This window comes from Epinephelus moara, chromosome 10 (genome assembly GCF_006386435.1).
Source record: "Epinephelus moara isolate mb chromosome 10, YSFRI_EMoa_1.0, whole genome shotgun sequence".
Taxonomy (NCBI): Eukaryota; Metazoa; Chordata; class Actinopteri; order Perciformes; family Serranidae; genus Epinephelus; species Epinephelus moara.
This window is the reverse complement of record NC_065515.1, coordinates 27,548,369-27,567,731: the sequence shown is the minus strand read 5'-3', so window position 1 is coordinate 27,567,731 and position 19,363 is coordinate 27,548,369. Positions and strand designations below refer to the sequence as shown.

Sequence of the window (19,363 nt, the reverse complement as noted above, 5' to 3'; positions counted from 1 at the left end):
CTATTGATTAACATCTGTCTCATATAATGTATGCACTAGTACTGCTGTCTTTCTTCTGCCCTCTTGGGACCTCCAAGACTTCCCGCTGCTAAATTAACAAATCTATATTTATGAATCTATGATGATGCTAGCAGCTATGTGAAGCAACAGAGCTGTTAACACACCATCTGTATAACCTTCATTCACATATACCTCCCCAAAGCATATTTTTTTCCTATGAAAATAAATAAATAAATAAAAAATATATATATTTAAATGATCACTTCATGGTGGATAACGATGGGAATGGAATGGAATAAAATAACAAAAAAAAAACCAAGTTAAATGATTTTCAGGTATAGTCAGCAAATTTCAAACCCTTTTTAAGTCATGGATTCTTTAAAATCAATTTAAGCTAAGTTCCTGTGTAAGACTCCAGTAGACATGATGTCTGCATCTGTAACAATCTAAAAATCCAAAACAAAGTGAGACATGATGGTGGAAAAACTATCCTATCCACTAATGTATATAATCTCAATCCTTGATTGGTGTGCAGCGCTCCATTCACCCATTCAGCACCACATTTAATTTACCAATATCAAAATAAAAAAGTACCAAAAAAACAAAAAAAACAATTTGTGGTTGGTAATTGGTCATTAACAGCATATGTACACAATTTTCCACATCTCTTAGCCTAAGCTAAAAAGATAGTGTTTGTTTTTGTTGGGGTTTTTTTCCTTAAAAGAGAGACCATAAAAATAAATTATCACTCTGAGGACTCTTCAGTAGATAACCACACTCTTGCCTGTACAGCGCGAGCATCATCTGGGTAAGAGACGGAATTTGCCTCGTGCTTGGTGCCTTCTGAACAGGTGACCTCAATTACATCCATGTCATTGTAGGTGGTGCAGCATCCCCACTGGGTAAAATGCTGAGGATCAACTGCATACCAGTAGAACTGAATTCACATTGATATTTAATATGAAGTCCCTTAAGAGCTAATAAATAATTAAAATATCACTTTAAAAAATCAATTCAAATCAAATACGCCAAAACACTTTCATGGTGTGCTGATTTCCACAACACCAATGTGATATCTGAGAGTTGTACCTTCATCTGCTAAGTGTCACCCAGACTTCAACAACTGAGTGTGATTTATTGTGTAGCATACTTCAAGCATCCAACTATTATCTTATGATGTGCAATTTCTGATGTGTTCTTTTCTCAAACAAACATAATGCTCACTCCTATTCATTCCTGCAGACACTCTTCAAGTCACCTAACCTGCACAAAGGAAGGAAACCCATGCAAACATTTAAAGAATGACATCATTGTGACTAAATCATAAACTGCACAAAATATAATGCTGTTTCTTGGACAAAATCATTGTGTCTGTATATTTTATTGTAGTGTTAAGACGCCAGCCACATTTACTCTGTCACACCTCGCTGTCACTGTTGTCAAAAATAAAAATAATAGGAGCACCGGGGCCAAAGAGCCAGATCAAGCTAAACATGGAAAAGGCTGCTCTGTGCCCGTGGGTCAGGCCAGGCCTCGCTACTTAAGGACACAATCACTTACTCACACACACTTAAGGAGCTCTCCAATTCTCTTACATAAAGGCCAATCACTCTGGCAGCCTTGATAGCTCTTATACTTTCTTGGCACACACATACACATACACATTGTCAAGGCTTTTTGTCGGTTGCAACAAGTTTGGCCTGCCACTCACACAGCCCTATTAGACTGTCTCCATTCATGCGGGTTATATTTAGAAATCCAATTCAACATCTCTGTCATTTAAACCAGGACAGGATATCAATAAAATGAGACAGCCCTCTTATAAACAGCACCTGTAATTCTCCTTGAAATACTGGAAGGGCAATTCACCTCATTACTGCTCACGTGAGGGTTTTCTGAAAGTCTCACGTGGCCTCAGATGACTCTGTCACCCCATAGCTGCATTCTCTGCCACAATGCACATAAGAAGTACTCCCTGACCGGACTCCCTGTTCAGGGAATGTCGGTTCTGCCCTTGACAAGATTTCACCATTCTGAACACCATGCAATGATACCAACGCAGACATCACTTCCCCTGTAGCTTACCCTGGTAATGTACACATGTTGTAATATTCAAGTTACACAGAGTCATAACTTCACTACTGGTTTGGCTCGCAAAGAATTTAGCTTTCTTGTAGACAAGGCACAATGATTGATGGGTAATCTTGCTCGTCAACTGCTGTACTGATGAGCCATTGTTCAGTTCTTCCCTACACAGTTCCCAGTTCCCTTTAAACTGAGTATTGCTCGCTCCCTACAGTTTGCAATCAGCGATTGGAAAGCATCAGTAGTTGCCTGTCTCTTGCTGTTGTCTAGTATGGGATGATATTTGTACATTACACACATGCCAGAAAAAAACAATTCTGCTAGTTTAAGTCTCAAGACTCTTCAAATGTTACTTTTCTCTTGGAATGTTGTTAAGTTGGCTGGTCAAGTCAAGAACATTTTGTTTACATAGCACAAAATCACAAATTTACAAACTGTGCAACGAAGGAAGGAAGCAGTCCAGAGTGAAACATAGGCCTCTAGTTTCGCAGACCGGGCAAGGCACAGCGCACCTGCGCTTCGCCAACTGGGTGTGGCCAGGCGGATTTTGCAAGTTTGGCACACCGTGCGCACTGGTGCAGCTACTCCTCTTTCCCACCTCCGTCCCTCCTACCTGCGCATGTCAGAAAGAGGGAGGAGAGAAGGCGTGAAGTGGGTTTTACACACATCNCATCAGATGTGACGGGACAGTCAATATAGAGATACATTTATGTGCTGATTGCAGATAGTTGCATTGGATAGTGTTTTTTTTGTGGTATTTATTGCATCGTTAATGTGCCTGACATTCTGGAAACCTGCCTGTGAGGTTTTGGTGACGTGTGCGCACTGTCCGCCGGTCAACCAAACTCCCACTACACCGGCTGCGCTCCGCCTGCGCTGACAGTAGACCTGGTGGCGAGCTTTTAGCGCACCTTCGGCGAAGCCTTTTGGCACGAAACTGTCACTGCGCCAAGCTGGATCTGTTGACACCTCCCCCTGCTGCGCCGCCACACCCATCTCAGCGCACCTCGGTCTGCCAAACTACCAAACTGAGCACGCCTCAGGTTGCGCTGCTCAAAACTAGCTCTGCGCCGTGCCGGGAAACTGGAGCCCATTGACTTAAAGGGGAACTACTCCTATAGTCAAAATTATTACATGCTATTTCTTTGGTCAAATACAGTCCAAAAATATAAGTAAATATGAACAACTCTCACAAATCCAAAAACTAGAGTAAGAAAACTCAAATTAGTGATGTCATAAGGTATAAAGTCTGGAGTTGCTCCATAGACAATGAATTGGGAAAGATGTTATAGATAAAACTGAGAGCACCCAGAGGAATGTTCTGAGCATATGGGAACATTTTCTGTTTTCGAACTGAGAACACGACAATAGAATAAAGCTCAGGTGGGTATAAAAAAGAAAACAAACATTCTGCAGGTCCACGAAATCAGTCTCCCATTCATTGTACATGCACCTTCAGACTTTACACTTGATTACATGACAAGTTTGAGATTTACTTCTGTGGTTTCTGGCTTTGAGATTGAGATGCTCATGTTTACAATTACTGAACTTTCTTAGGACTTGGAAATATAGCCGAACTGCGATGATCCATAGAGGAAGAATCCCAATGACTTTGTAAAGACTAACATTAGCATTCAGTTCAAAGCAATCAGGCTGACAAAGTACAGTGATGAAAACCGCAATGTACACTGACAAGCCGAGTGCAAGATGTTCTGGGTGGGGTTAAAATTAGGAGTGGAGTTCATGATGAAGGGTCTGTTCACATCAACATTCTAAAAGAACAGAGATCGACCTTTGTCAAATACCACAAAGCAATAAAATATATGTCATATTTACACTTTCTGCATCGTTTAAGTGAAAAAATGCATATTTGCTGTGCTTTCCACCAACATATGAAAAAATAAAACGTACGTCACAGCTCCCCAGAACAAGGTGTGGAGCAAACAGTATATTTTAATTAAAGTGATCGCGGCCATAAGAAGGTGCAATGCATATTGGTCCACGTGTAGGTCTTCATAAATGACGGGTGAAAATGAAGAAACAAATCTTGTCAAATCAGCCTGTCAAATAACGTGCTCACGAATCTCCAACTGTCCCTACTTGCCTACTCTGTTATTGTAGGATACTGCTCACGGTTCCTTCTACTGTGAGTTAACAAAAAGTGAATGAACTGGACTCAAGTCAAGACAGCCTGACAGCTACACTCACTGAACGAGACCAAAAGAACCGTTCGCGAAGTAGGACGTCTGCTACTTGACAGACCATTGGTCAGTGACATTTTTGTAACATTGTATTGAGCTTACATCGCCCACCTACATACAAATGAGATGCTGAATCAATGCATTAAATGGTTATTATATTTTTTATTAATGTAAACATGATGACTGGTAAAGCATTAAAGAGAACTTTTTAGGGGCGGGCAGCATTAGCTCTTGAACATGCATACACTGCAACAGAGTGTCACAGAGAAACCGATACTATATTTTGCAAGAGGTATCAGAACTTGAAAGGTTCAGTACATTTACATGTATCACCTTGAGGAAACCGATACTGTAAAAAGAATCGATCCACTGACCTCTTAGTACCGTACACACCAGAATGTACTTTGTGGTCCTTCGGCAGAGGTCTTTTGTCTGCACCAGAGGCCTGGCTGAAAACTAAAAGGGACAGAGCGTTTGCTGTCAGGGCCCGAGGCTCTGGAGCAATCTGAGGAAATCAGGTTGGCAGAGTCAGTGATCTCTTTTAAGTCTCTTCTTAAACTTTTATCAGAGAGCCATTCCTGATTTTACTTGAGTCTTAAGTTCATTTAAGCTGTCTTTTATTTCCTTAGTTTTTATATACCAAAATGTTTTAATCAGTTCTTTTGAAAGTTGTTGGTTTCATGTCTTGTCTGTTTTATTGTTGACATGTTAAGCACTTGGTTACTCTATTTTGAAAAGCAGTTTATGAAAAAAGATTATTTTTAATTTCATAACTTATTGCTAGTCTCCATGAGGCCAGGAATTTGCAAGGATCACATTTAGGTTTTGCTTGGCAAGGGTTAAAGGGGTTGACATGTGGTTCGGAGTTACCTTGGGTAGTTCCTCAATCTGGTTGGCGTCGAGGTAGAGCTCCTCCAGAGTTCTCTCGAAGCTGAAGATTTCCTTGGGGACCTGCTGCAGGCTGCAGTGGGAGTAATCCAACACTGAGATCACTTCCTCTTCGCCACGGAAACAACGGCACGGCACCAGCCGGCCAATCAGCTTCCGCTTAGTGGTCATTTCCAGACACTGCACTGTAGAAGCAAGAAGAGGAGAGAAGGGAGGTGTTGTTAGATTTGTTTCAGAGGGTGCACGACTCATGAAAATCAATACGTTTATAATATCTTCACAGTCTTTATTTATTTCATTGTGTCCCCGTATAGTACATTGTTGGTTAGACGGCACCAATGGTCAGTCTAAATCCAACTTGCATCAATTATTTTACTTCAGAGATAATCTATTGTGGCGTCTTTGTTAAAATTCATGTGTGGGATTTTCTCCTAAATGTTTTAAAATAATTTATTATAACAACCATGTGAGCTGAATTCAATAATGGTGACAGATTTCATTGCTTTTGATGAGTAATGCAATAAATAAATAAATACATGCAAAGAGAACCTGTTTTTCAAGAGGAACATCTACAGCAAAAATGTGTAAGTGTTAATGTAAGTCTGAGGGTGTAGAAATGACAGTATTCACATGGCATCAGTATTACATTGTCACTTAGATCAGCCCATCAGCTTATCAGTGGAGTCTTATCATCTACAGTATGAGTGGTCAAGCAGCCCTGTGATATACTGGCCACCTGTCCACGTGGACTCTGTCTCCTGCCCATTATAAACTGCAGCCCTCCACAACCCAGCAGAGGATAATAAAGATAATGAATGGATGGAGTGAGCAAACACCTCTTTAATCAACGATTTTCAGCTTCAAATAGTCAAATTACTCAACTTATCTTTGGTCTGACTCTTGTTCATAGGATCTCATCTTTTTGAGTGTGTTGTCCAATACTGTTTTAGTTTCATAATTGCCTCTGTGACAAACTTCAAACTAGGGCTGCCCCCTTATAGTCGACTAAACGTTGGTCGGCCAGAAAAGTTATTAGTTGGCAAGATTTCAATGGTTGCTTATGGGGGAATTTAATTTGAAAGGGCAGACACAGGAAGTGACCACGCTCTGCAGCCTGACAGTAGTCACTATTATCACGCAGGCTAGTTAATAACATGTCGGACAGGAAATCCAGAGTGTGGGATTATTTTGAGAAGGTGAAGGACAAACCCAAGGTGATATGTAAACTCTGCAGGCAAACATTTGCCTATCATTCGTCGACTCCAAAGCATCATCTGAAACATGGAAGTAGCTACATGCCCATTAGCCACTTAGCACAATCATTACTGCTTTGCCAACAATGTATTTAACAGGCAGCTAGCTCAGTGTGTGAAGCGCACTTGTAAAAAAATTATAATAATAATAAAAAATATTAATGAAGGTTCATTAGTACGGTTTTGTATTTCTCTGTAATGTAGCACAGTGTTAACAATGTTACTGATACTATTCTTTCTCACACCTTGAACTCAAATCATTGTGTTGCCCCGCGCAAAATATATAATATAATAATTACATTAATATCGTAAACATGCAGCAGACTAGTTGACTAATGGCCCTAAATGGCGACTAGTGGTCAACTAGGAAAATTCTTAGTCAAGGGCAGCCCTACTTAAAACTCCAACTTCTTCTTTCTTCAACTTTTGTCGTAAGCTTGTTAAGCTTGCTGCATAACTGTGTACTTGCATGCATAGAGAGGGAGAGGATAATGCTATATGTCATTTAGATACCGATATGTGTAGTAATACAATATATATTTAACTCGGTCTTAAAGTGGAAAGCGACAAGTCCTCTTGCTTTAACTTATCATTATGGAGTAAATGTTTATTGCACAATGCAATGGCTATAGACTGACACCATCTGTGTTTAGACTGGTACCCTTTAAGCCTCGCTTTCACCATGAAAATCTGCCTGCCACCCAGTACAATCTCCTGGGAAAATAAAGTCTCATTTTACGGCACAAAGAAAGTGCATAATCCAACAATCCATAGTGTTTTTTGTTTTAATTTTTGGGTGACTGTGGAAAAAAGTAACAGTGGAAGGAAAACAGAAAGCATTAGAGTACTGCAGGAATGATATATCTTTTTGTAGGCCAATGCGAAATTTAGTGTCACCGTGGTTCCCTGATCAAAAAGCCAATGCATTGGTTGCTTTAATTGTTCAGACTGGTTGTAAAGAGATTCCATATTAATGCAGTTTGTATGGAAGACACAAAGGACAAATCTGCAGTGCTCTGTGCAAAAAAGCCTTCCAAGGTTAAGTTAAAGTTAATTTGAGGCTTCAGAAAACTTAGTCAGTGAAATTAAATGGGATTTTCCCCCTAAGTTGCAGACTTTAAGTACAAAATTCCCCGTTTGTGTGATTATCCCTCCACTTCAGTTCAACAAAGAAGCAGGTGGAAATAAAAAGAGGGAATTTTGCACAAAAAAGGCAGTAACTTTGGAAGAAACCCAGTTAATTTCTCAAACTCAGACTGCTGAAGCTTCATATAAGCTTCAGATCAACTTTGCTGTTAATGCGTTTAAATGACTGCCAGGCAGGTGTAAAATAGGGCAGATGGGTAACACAACCATCACTCGCCAACCAGCAGTTACCCAGTTTACAACAGGCTGAGACTAAACTTTTACTGTCAGACACACACACACACACACACACACACACACTTCACCCTCTTCAAACAACAAGCCAGAGCCATATAATTAGACTGAATCCTTTGTAATTCTGCGACAACATCACTCCGTCACTCCATTACACGACTCCATTTAAAAAGCCAGCGGCTGAATGGCATGAGTAGGCTAACCACGGGTATTAAAATCCTTGAGTGAGGATTTATCATTCAGCTTTATCATTTCAAACCCAAACGCTTATATTACACTCAATCTACTGACAAATAAAAATTAATGCCAGCCTTTCAAATAGAACAAAGAGTGAATTTTCAGTTATCTTGACAGCCGCCTCAATTTCCTGTTTGATCTGGATGAGCTAAAACCAGCTGTGATGAGGAGAAATAGAGTAAGAGGACAAGGGGAGGTGATGAGGAGCAAAGCTGAAGAGACAGTGGGGAGTGAAAGGAGGGAGGGGAGCAAGGGGGAGAAAAGGAGGGAGAGAACATGAAAATGAGGAGGTGTAGAGAGCAGAGAGAGGGAGACCAGGAGGCTCGGAGATAAGGCCTGCAGCTTTATCTGTCTATAAACACACACATGTCCAGCACACTGTGACCAGATGAATTGGGAAGATAGACAGAGTGATCTTGAGCACTGTGAGGACACTATGTTATCTTCTCAAGGCCAGTGAAATCTGATTTAAAAAAAGACAGCCGATCCTCCAGGACTGTTTATCTGAAAAGGGTTGGACCATTAAAATCAATACATCCTTATCCACAGCCATGCTCAAAGCGGGTGTAATGAGGCCAGCCAAGGTTTACTGTTTGTCTACAGTATGTGTAAACCCAGCAGCAGTCAGCGCTTTTCATGGAGCTCACACCTTGGACCAGTGGTTCTTGTCCAACCCCTCATGTTTAGAGCTAAGAGGTAACAATGAGTTTGTTTAGCTACTGAGGGATGGGAGGGATTTCAACAATGAGGATTACACAGCTCAGACAAGTGTAAAAAAAATCTTAAGCATGTACCATGTTGTCCTTTTCCCTATCAATCTGTATCTCAATGCAATGTCAATGGGCTGGACTGCCAAGTCAGAAAAAAAAAAGAAAAAGACTGAAAAAGTCCAAGGACTAAAACTCTAGGTGGGCAGTACGGACATTTTAATTTCATGATCTCATCATTTGTATGTGCCAATGTATTATATCTCAATTCATTACCATTTTTTTCGGTGTACATTAAATTTCTTAAATAGCAAATTCTGAGGCACCCATTAGCTCACCTGGTAGAGCAGGCACTCCATGTACAAAAGTCTTGTTCTTGCCACAGCCGCCACGGGCTCGATTCCAATCCCTTGGCCCTTAGCTGCATGTCATACTCTCTCTCTTTCCCCTCTGATGCTAATAAACTGTCCTATCGATTAAAGGCAAAAAAGCCCCAAAATATATCTTTTAAAATTTTCTTTACTGCTGCAGCAAGACCAAGCTACATGCTACACATGTAAGAAATGTGTGTGTGTGTTTGTGTGTGTGTGTGTGTGTGTGTGTGTGTGTGTGTAAGAATTTAATAAGAAGTCCAAACTAATTTGATAAAATTTTGCATGCACTGAAAGGCAATTGTGACCGAAGTCTCTCTTCATGCACTGTTCATCTACACAGTCATGATCCCCAAAAGTTTTGGAGTGAAATGAATAGATCAGGTTCTATAGGGAGACTAGTAAATGTAGAGTAAATATTGTGTTTTGTATTAAAAATGAAAACATGGTTAATTTTATTTCATTTTGTATATCTTGTATTTGGACTCCCTAAAAGAGGTTTATACCCGGTTGGGCGTGGTTTTGCAGGACATAGCAATGCAAGCTTAAGCGAGCTCTGTGATTGTGCCGTCTCAGCCCGTGCACTGAATGTACGTTCATACCGATAACCTGCATGCACATTTGTAGGAAAGCAGAACAAAAGTGCTGAATTATTTCATTTTGATGAAAATGAGAAATTGGACTGAGTGGCAATGTATGAGCCAGTTCTATTTGTAACGCTTAAAAAACGGGCAAGCTACACTGAATAATAGACAAGTACAGAATATTCATGTTTTCCTATAACTTGTATATTTGGTTTCACACTTATTTAGGCTACATGGAAACTGACAGTCTGCCTTGTAAGCCCGTTTGGGTTTGGCATCTAACATTATTGATGCAAGACAGGCCACTACATTGGATACAGAATACAGACCCTCCACCTGAGCAGATTTCTGTTGTTGGGCATAATTTAGTCCACCTAAATGTCTATTTTATGCATATCTTAACACTATTTAGATGTAAATATTTTCCACTATAACATTGTGATGGTCAATTTGAGAATATATCAACAGCCAGGTAAAGGTCATTTGAAAACCTTGAGGGAAGTCTTGCTGTACTTGCAGCTGTGCCAGCAGTACAGGGAGCAAAAATCTAAGTGTATCTTTGTAAATCGATGATCACCAAAAAAAAGAAAAATCATCTTGGTTTGGAGAAACGGTTAGCGTGGGTTTTCCTGTAAATTTAATCTTGAGGTTAAGATAAAGATTAATAAACATATTTTTAGCCTTTTTTAAAACATTTTTCTTGCTATCGTCTCCAGAAAGTGACGGGGCTACCAATGACCCAATGCGAGCTGACAAAATCGCGCATCAGGCACACAACACTCTGTGTGACCCAAGAAGAATGATAGCTGAAAACATTTGGGAAATATCTGAGATTCGTGCAATTTTATTATTTGTATTACAAAGGATTACAGGATCACCTTGGTATAAAAGGTATCAAATTATGAAGTGTTTAAATTTTGTTTACATGCTGCTGATTTATTGGTTGTTGTTTTGAACCCTGTTGCCACTTTGCCCCACCTGCTGAGATGCCGTATAATGATTCATTCTGGCTGTCCTCATGCACTGTTCGTATGTATACCTAAAAAAAGTCACAACAATTCCAATATGACGCATCTAATCATGACCCACGTAATCAGAAAGGCTGGATCATGTGACCAATGTGCTGACTGGAGTAAAGAAGGAGGTAGTTCTGAGACCGAATGTGCGTGTAAGGAGTTAGGTTGGGGTGGTGAATGGGTCAAACAACACAGGACTTTCTCACAGGGGTGAGAAACAGAGTGAACTTTGAGTCCGTTTAAGGTACTATGGTACCTGTCACCATGTTTCTTTACCTAAACCTAACCTACTTAACTTAACTTGCCTCAACCTAACCTCTGTAACTTTATTGTAAGTACGTAACTTAACATTAAGTAGGCCCAGGCAATGTCATTCATTGGGCATCAATACTTTAGATATCACACAACACCTGTACTATCTAGTCTATATATCGGCCTAAATACAGTGAAAAAAACATCAGTGGCCTCCAGATACAGCAGATGATAGCCCCTGAATGCAACAACAGGACACTAATTTAATGTCTTACAAGTTACGATATCTTTTCGGTGCTTAAACCAGTAGATACCCACCACCTGTACTGTCATGTAGACTGAATTTATTCCTTGAATGTTTCTAATCATTGCAGTAGAAAAGCAGGAAAACGTCCCTCTGCATGGCTCATGACAAGCTCTGTGGATTATCTTGATTAACCGGGTCATGATGTCTGGAAAGAGACATTGCTCTTGTATAAGGATATGTTGATTAATTTAATACATTCATCCCTACCTAAAACACATTGGTTTTTTGGTTTTTTGCTTTGCCAATTGAAGATGGTCAAAAAAACAAAAACTAAATATTTTTATATAACTTGGACTACAGTAGATATGGATGCAGCAGCCTCACCATCTACAGTTAACACTGTGTCAACAGTTCCCAGGCCTGAGGCAACACATGTATTTACAGGTGAAGACATCCAAGATCCTCTGCACCAGTGATGGTTGAACAAAGCAACAGAAACTATGTGACACAGGACATTACTTTATATAATGATAATAATACATGCCACTGTTGTATATGTGGTGCATGTTATAGACCTCTGGTGGCTGTCAGACTGGCTAAAATCTCCTCTTAGGTGTTGAGGTGGTTGCAGTGGGCCGTCCAATCAGCAAAGGACACACGCCAGATAACACGCTTCGTCATAGTTACACAGCAGAAGTAGAATCAAGGGTCTTCTCATTGGCTGAGTAAGCAGGCAGTCTGTGTGCTAACTTGGCTGAAAGCGACATGACTGCCAAAGGTGTGAAATCGGTTTAATGCTTGCTGCATCCTCTAATCAGCCGCTTGACATTCCAGCCAAGAGGCAGATGGCCCAGTATAATGCTCTGAAACCAGCAACACTGACCAGAGCTGATATGACCTTTTGCTAGATCTCTACGATACATTAAAGGAGGTTAAAGTGTGTTGTAAGCTTTTAATTTTCTCTCCTATAGCACCTGTCTTTTCTTTTTATTTCATTATATGGTTTTGCTTGATCTTTTTTTCTTTTTTCTTACATAAGCTCAGTCATAAAGTCTTCTCTGTAACTTTGAACAATTACAGAGTGTCTTTTAAGACCTCCAAAATGACCCAGTGAAAAAGCACTGAGGAGTATTGCGGTTAACGATTTGGCAAAATCGATAGTATAAATATCAGCACGCAGTCTGCTAAACAATCTGTTTTTATGAGCTACTGATGCTGCAGCCGCTTGATTATGCGCTCACAGTCTATTGATGTAACAGCTTAAGCATGCAAAGACAGACGAGACTAAAAATAACAGCTTTTTTGTCAAGAGAGCAGAGAAAACGAGAGCAGAGCTGATGTTACCCATTAGAATTAGGCAACAACAGCAGGGACAATGACAAATATTAGGAACAAATGGGAGCTTGTTTACGTGGGCAGGGATGAGTGCCGACTGTGGGCAGTCACCCTCATGACACAGACACCTCTCTAGAGACCCATTTCACACCAGGAAGAATCCACAATATGAACAAAGATGCACAGTACAGAGAGGATGTAGAGTGTCACCTATGAGAAAGATCCTACAAGATGACCAATAGGACACAATATACCTGCATTTGGGCATTAAAAAATCCATATCCTCATGTTTGTGCATGGACACACATTTTGTGGAGGAAGATGGACCTAACTTTGAAAATCTTTGCTTTTCTTTTGTGTTTCTGTTGCTGTGGTTGACCTTGTCTGAATGAATGAATTTAAGGGGGACACTGAAGTGTATCCAGTCCTGCTCAGACTCTCAGATAGCCACAAAAAAAAAAAGAAAAGTAGGAAGAGAGTCGGAGCAAGCCGGCACCAATAGGGTGAAACTAGGAAGTGAGCGTGGTTGGCTGTGTTGGCTCTCGCTGCTGCTATGGAAACAGCATGACAGAGCAGAGCAGACTGACTCTGCAGAGGCAACGCTACATGTGTAAGCTCCCAACACACACACTATACACACACACACACACACACACACACACACTTAAATGATTTAGCTTTGATCATATCAGTACAATGATAATCACATTAAAGAAACAAAGATGTTAATAGTGAGAAATTTTACAAGAACTGTTTACGCACATCCGCCCACACACACTATACGCACACACGTAGCACCCACATATGTGCACATGTTTACACAAAGCAAGCAGAGGTGGAAAATGTATTCAGATCTTTAATTTAAAGGAATACTTCACCCACAAAATAACCATTTGTAAATCAAGTAGTCATGTTGTGTTATCTTGTGAAGAGAACTTTGTTTTTCTCGCATGCCTCCATGGATAACAGCAAACATATCGATTGGTTGACTGATTGGGGACCACGTTTAACAACAGCAGAGCTTTATCTTAACACCCTTTTACAAATTCTCACACAACTCATGCAGTATGATCCAAGTCTCATTTATCCGGTCGTATGCAGTGCTTCCCAAACAAATGCATTTTTGTTAAAACCTTAGTATTTAAAACTGAACTGAAAGGGAAACTTCTCTATGCTCCATTCAAAGCCAGACTACAATACTTAGGTTCTTTACATGGTCCCCTATCAATCAATAAATCAATATGTTTGCCATTTTATATGGAGGCATGCGAGAAAACCTGGAGAAAATTTAAGTTTTCGTCACAAATTCAAGGTAACATGGCATGACTACTTAATTTATAAATGGTCATTTTGTGGGTGAAATATTCCTTTAAGTAAAAATAACATCACAATGTCCACTTACAAGTAAAAGTAGTACTTATTATGTCAATAGTCACACTTACCATAGGATAATTGTAACTGCTGCATTTATGTGTGAACAGCATTTCTGCTCGAGTTGGTTTGGGTGGATTTAACTCACAACTTGATCCTAATTAGTCTTTTAAGAATGCATTTTGTGGTGCAGTATGAATATTTCAACCAGATTTTAATCTAAATAAACAAAATGTTCGACATAGGAGTACTCATATCTTAAACAAGGAAAAACAAACTGGGTTCAGACACTGAAATTATAAAACTTTATTTTAGAATATTCCTCGAATAAGTTGATTTGCACTGAGAACAGTTTGAAACATTAAAACACAGGAAGCTTTTTTCCACTCTCTATAAGAAAATAATAAGGATTTAAATCCAGACAAGGATGACCTAGAATTTTTTTTTTTCACTAAATAATGCATCTAGTTTTAAAAGATGATTATATGCTTTTAGGGCCACATGGGGTCTTAAGGGGGCTTACAACTCTCAGTTGTGTTTTTGCCCCCTCTATTTAAGCTTCTTGTAGGGCTGTAATGTCCACAGTACTAACATGGAGCAAAGGAGATTGATAGGCAGACAGAAAGACAGACAGACAGACAGACAGACAGACAGACAGATGGATGGAACATGTCACTTAGTTCGGTGCTTTTTTTTTCATGGTTGTTAAGAGAACTTTAATTAAAAACTCTAATTCCACTATTCCCCGCATTGTGTTAATGCTCAGATAGAAGGAAAAGTGACCGGGAAGTGAAGGGACAGTCAACGAGAAGGAGAGTACTACAAGCTGCTAACAGGTGTTTTACATATTTCACTGAATCAAAAAATCATTGAATTGAAAGTTCACCTGCAAATTATGGAAAGTAACCATTTATTCATTAATTTTCCATAACCACTTGTCCTGTTAGGGGTCGCAGGTGTGCTAAAGCCCAGCTGACACTAGGTGAGAGGCGGGGGACACCCTGGACAGGTTGCTAGACTATCACAGGGCTAACACATAGAGACAGACAACCATTCACACTCAAGTTCACACCTACGGGCAATTTAAAGTCACCAATTAACCTGCATGTCTTTGGACTGTGGGAGGAAGAAAAGCCCACAGTGACACGGGGAGAACACGCAGACTCCGCACAGAGGGGCTCCCCCATCCTGGGTTTGAACCAGGAACCCTCTTGCTGTGAGGTGACAATGCTAACCACTGCAACACCGTGCCACCTGCAAAGTAACTTGTAACTATATAAATATAAAAGTGTAAAGAGTACAGTACTTCTCTCCTGAAATGCAGTAAAGTATAAAGTATCATAATTAAATGCAGTACTTGAGTAAATTGACTTGAATTTCACCTTAAGCGGTCTCTTTTCTTCCATCTGCTCTTCATTAAAGTTTGTGTGTGTGTGTGTGTGTGTGTGTGTGTGTGTGTGTGTGTGTGTGTGTGTGTGTGTGAGTGTGTGTGTGTGTGTGTGTGTGTGCTCCTCCAGCAGATCTAGAGGGTGAAATCCCCAGGGTCCCATGACAGCCATCACTTCACGTGCAGCCTTGCCATCACCATAGTAACCGCTGCCATAGAGACTGTCTCCCAGGAGCTGGGTGTATTTTTACTCACACACACTCTCTCTCTCTGTCATAAAACAGAACATGCTGCACTCAGTGGGCGATCGCTCCACATTTGGCGACGCTTTACATAGCCTCAAATAAATCAGACACCTTTATAGCACCTGAATAAGAGATTTGGAACAGCATCTCCGTGTCTTTATTTTTATTTGGCTATGGGTTTTTTTTTGGTAGAGGTGTGAATGCTGCACTCTGCAGAACTCACCCCGGGCTTCTGCACTCTTTCACAATTAAACAGTCACACACTGTCACGCACAAGCACATGTGAAACACAGCCACACATTAAAATGCCCACACACACACACATACACATAAGCCAGTGAATTAACAGCTGCACGCAGACTCATTTAGTTCATGATTACTTTGGAACGGTGACGGTGAGAGAAAATGGAAGATCCTGTTTCACATCCCAGTGCTTCACATTGTCAGGCAAATCCCTGAGCAGTGTGTCAGTGTGTGTGAGAAAGAGACTGTGTATGTGGGAGGCAGTTAGCTAACTAGCAGCCAGGAACAGCTTGTTCTGTCTTTTTTACATTCATTAAATAACCACTTACAGCAGTTACCTGAACCAGCATAGGCATACAAACACACAGTTATCAGTCTTTTGTTCTGAGCGAGGACCTAAATCATTCCTACAGTAAACTTCCTGTTTGAAAAGCAAGGCGTTTACTATCTGGGAGAAATATACTTTATTCATGTTGTCAGGACTCATTTTGCATGCACTGGAATGATCACTGAGGTTTGAAGTACAGGTGTATCTCGGGGGAGAATGATGGATATTGATGTTGGACAATCAGTTTGACATTTTGTGTATTTATAGCCTCACAGCCAACACAACCTGGGATATCTTCCAGCCACACATCACATTAACAAGTAATAAGCACATAAAGACAATAAACAAATATTGAACTTGGAGGGTTTCAGTGCATGTTTGTGTGTTCTTAATGTGTCTGCTGCTAAAACTATAAAAGTAATGTACCAAGGAATCAGTTCAACATATATGTAATAACATTTGACCAATAATTCCTCCATCACCTACACCCAGTTCTCCTGTTCAAGGTCACAAGGAAATTCATAGCCATTAGAGGTGAGGTTCACTGTGGACAGATCGCTAGTCTATAATAGGTTTGACATAGATGGAACCATTCACATTCACATGTAAAGGCAATTTAGCAACCAGTTCATGTAACCTGCATGTATTTCAACTAGAGCTGCAATGACCGGTCAGTGAGTTCATTCGTCGACTGACAAAAAAACACAAGCAATGTTTTTAATAATTGACTCTTTGGTGAAAAATTATTAATTGATAATGAAAACATTCGGCAAGCTAAGTTCACACAACATGACTTTCCAAGTCGTCAGATTGCTGTACTGTTTACACTTGCTGTCTAGTCATCGGGTGTCTTGAAGTCTTTGTGGTTTTTACACTACATGACTGACCAATGACAGTGGGTCATTAGCTACAAGATCTTTATCCAGGAGGAATCCCGAATAAGTCGAACCACAACCTGAGGTCAGGGCCAATGATGAGAAAATATCAAATTAAAAAAATGACAAAGCAGCATCCCAAGTATGTTAAACGTCTCTTCCCCTCTCTCTGTCACTTTCTCTATATGCACACAGACACACACACCTTGGAAATCACCATGGTGCTGCTTGTTTCTGTCCTCAACCTGTGTATTGCGCTCTCATTGGCTGTAGCCTGTCGACAAAGTCCCTGACAGGTCCAGTTACTAAGCCTGTTAGATATCTTGAGAGCATCAGCAATGCATCAGTGAGCCTCTCAGCTCGTGTTTTTGAACAGTTAACACATAGCATAGAGCACCCATTTACGAGTGCCAAGCCAATGCCAAATTGCCTCTGATCTGGGGGTTTTGTTGTGGAGCTCCAAAATCTGTTGGTGAGCAGAAAATCAGGGCAAAAGTTGTGTAGTGTGAATGAGGCTTTAGTTGCAGCCCCACTTTGGAGCACTGACGGATACCAACACAGACATGTGGAGAACATGAATATTTCACACAGAATGCAGGTGGATTTGGACCTGGACCCTCTCTTAAATTGAACTTAACACAGCGTAACACAAAGCCATGTTAGTCCTTGTTAGTTTCCTATGGTATGCAGGTGAATCGCCTCGCAAAGCACTGTAGCAAAGTGGGCAACACCAGCCTGATCAGTGATGTGAAAAAAGGGATGAGTCAAAAGTCTATATTTTTCAGCTTCATCTAAATGAGGACATTTGCCTGGAGGCTGTGTAGTGATTTACCGAAAAACTGACAAAGAAAATTTGATGCAGTGGTGGAACAGGAAGCTCAGTCTTTAAAAAATATGAAGGAGAAGATTAATATTGTAAAGAAGTTGTATGTCCCGTAAGATCACAGATACACACAAAAATAAACATGGCATTATGTCATAAATTGTTGCAGGAAGTGATTGGCTGCTTATTTACACAATGTTTGCTATCAAGAAAGCTACCGGATGAGTGAGAAGAGGTGGAGGTGTGACCATACAACTGTTCAACAGCAAGCCAGTGAATTAAGGGAGCAACTATATCTATTTCCTAACTTTTGTTATACAGGAACATCGTGCAAGTGGCGAGAGTGAATGAGGACAACTTGGACGTCAGCATCAGACTAAACAAAACTAAACAAAAAATAGTTGTTTGTCAGTGTCTTCCAAATCACCCAGAATACCTTTTTTTTGATCTGCTGCAACTTGTTAAGGTCTGATTAAATGTATGTACTATTTGGTTAAGTTTAGAAAACACTACACCTTCAAGGACACATCAAAGAGTCCATTGGAAGGAAGCAAAGCAGTGGTCACACACTCTGTATGCCCAACCATCCACCTCCAACCTCTTGAGTTCTTGCAGATGTATAACATTGCAATGCCACATTCACCTTTGCTACTGAGTTATTTTAGTATCTGAAGAAATGACCAATGCTCTCTTTTTTGCGGTGAGGGCAAAGTCCCAAGGAATCACGCAATCTTGTTGAATCATGGTTTGGGGCGTTTTCACACTCGCAGTCAGTCCGATCTGCCTGCCACAGTGGCTCCAGGTGGCACGTCTGTAAAATTCAGTGACCCTTACATCACTGATACTAAAAATAACAATCGACCGACACAACAAAACACAAGAGCAGCTGACAGTTCACCTGCACCCAAAATGTGGCAATCAATTCTGCTCAGATGCACGAATGAACAAATACACAAATGCACCAAATGGGTCAAACCAGTGTTACCTAAACTGAGACTCCAGCCAGAGAGTGACCTGGAAAACATGTCTCCCACTGTGACTCTGGACTGGAAAAGTTTAGGACTGCATTCAGTGACAAATACCAACAAAGGACAAACAGAAAGTTAGACAGACAAACAGTGGGACATATAAATAGGATGCAATAAAAGAGAAATAAACAAGCAGCCAGACAGAGAGAGGCAGTGTGACAGAGAATCGTGCTGTCATAGAGAAACATATTGGGGTTACTGCAGTTATTTTTCTGTAATATACTATTGTAAACTTAGTATCTTTGGGTTGTGGATTGTTGGTCTTTAAAGGATTGATTGACAGTATAAATACAGAAAGGAAAGTAGGTGAGAGAGAAGTTTATGACAGCAGGAATCACACGTCAGATTGTTATATGGTATGCATTTTAACCAGTAAGCCATCAGGATGTAGCCTGGAAATCCAGACCCAAATCTAGAAAGATTTAGGGTCTGGCCATGAGTAATGAAAATGGCCCAACTCGAGGGGCGGCCCCAAGCATGCATTTGTAAATATCACTGCACGCAATT

General features: G+C 40.4%; 1 protein-coding gene across 1 annotated transcript in view; it reads right to left on the bottom strand.

Moving 5' to 3' along the window:
* lrrc7 (leucine rich repeat containing 7) overlaps nt 1–19,363 on the bottom strand; it is a 97,359-nt gene that overhangs the window by 53,057 nt on the left and 24,939 nt on the right. The window contains exon 2 of the mRNA XM_050055949.1: nt 5,157–5,359. Within this exon, the coding sequence (XP_049911906.1) occupies nt 5,157–5,359 (203 nt within the window). The remainder of the gene's footprint in view (nt 1–5,156; nt 5,360–19,363) is intronic.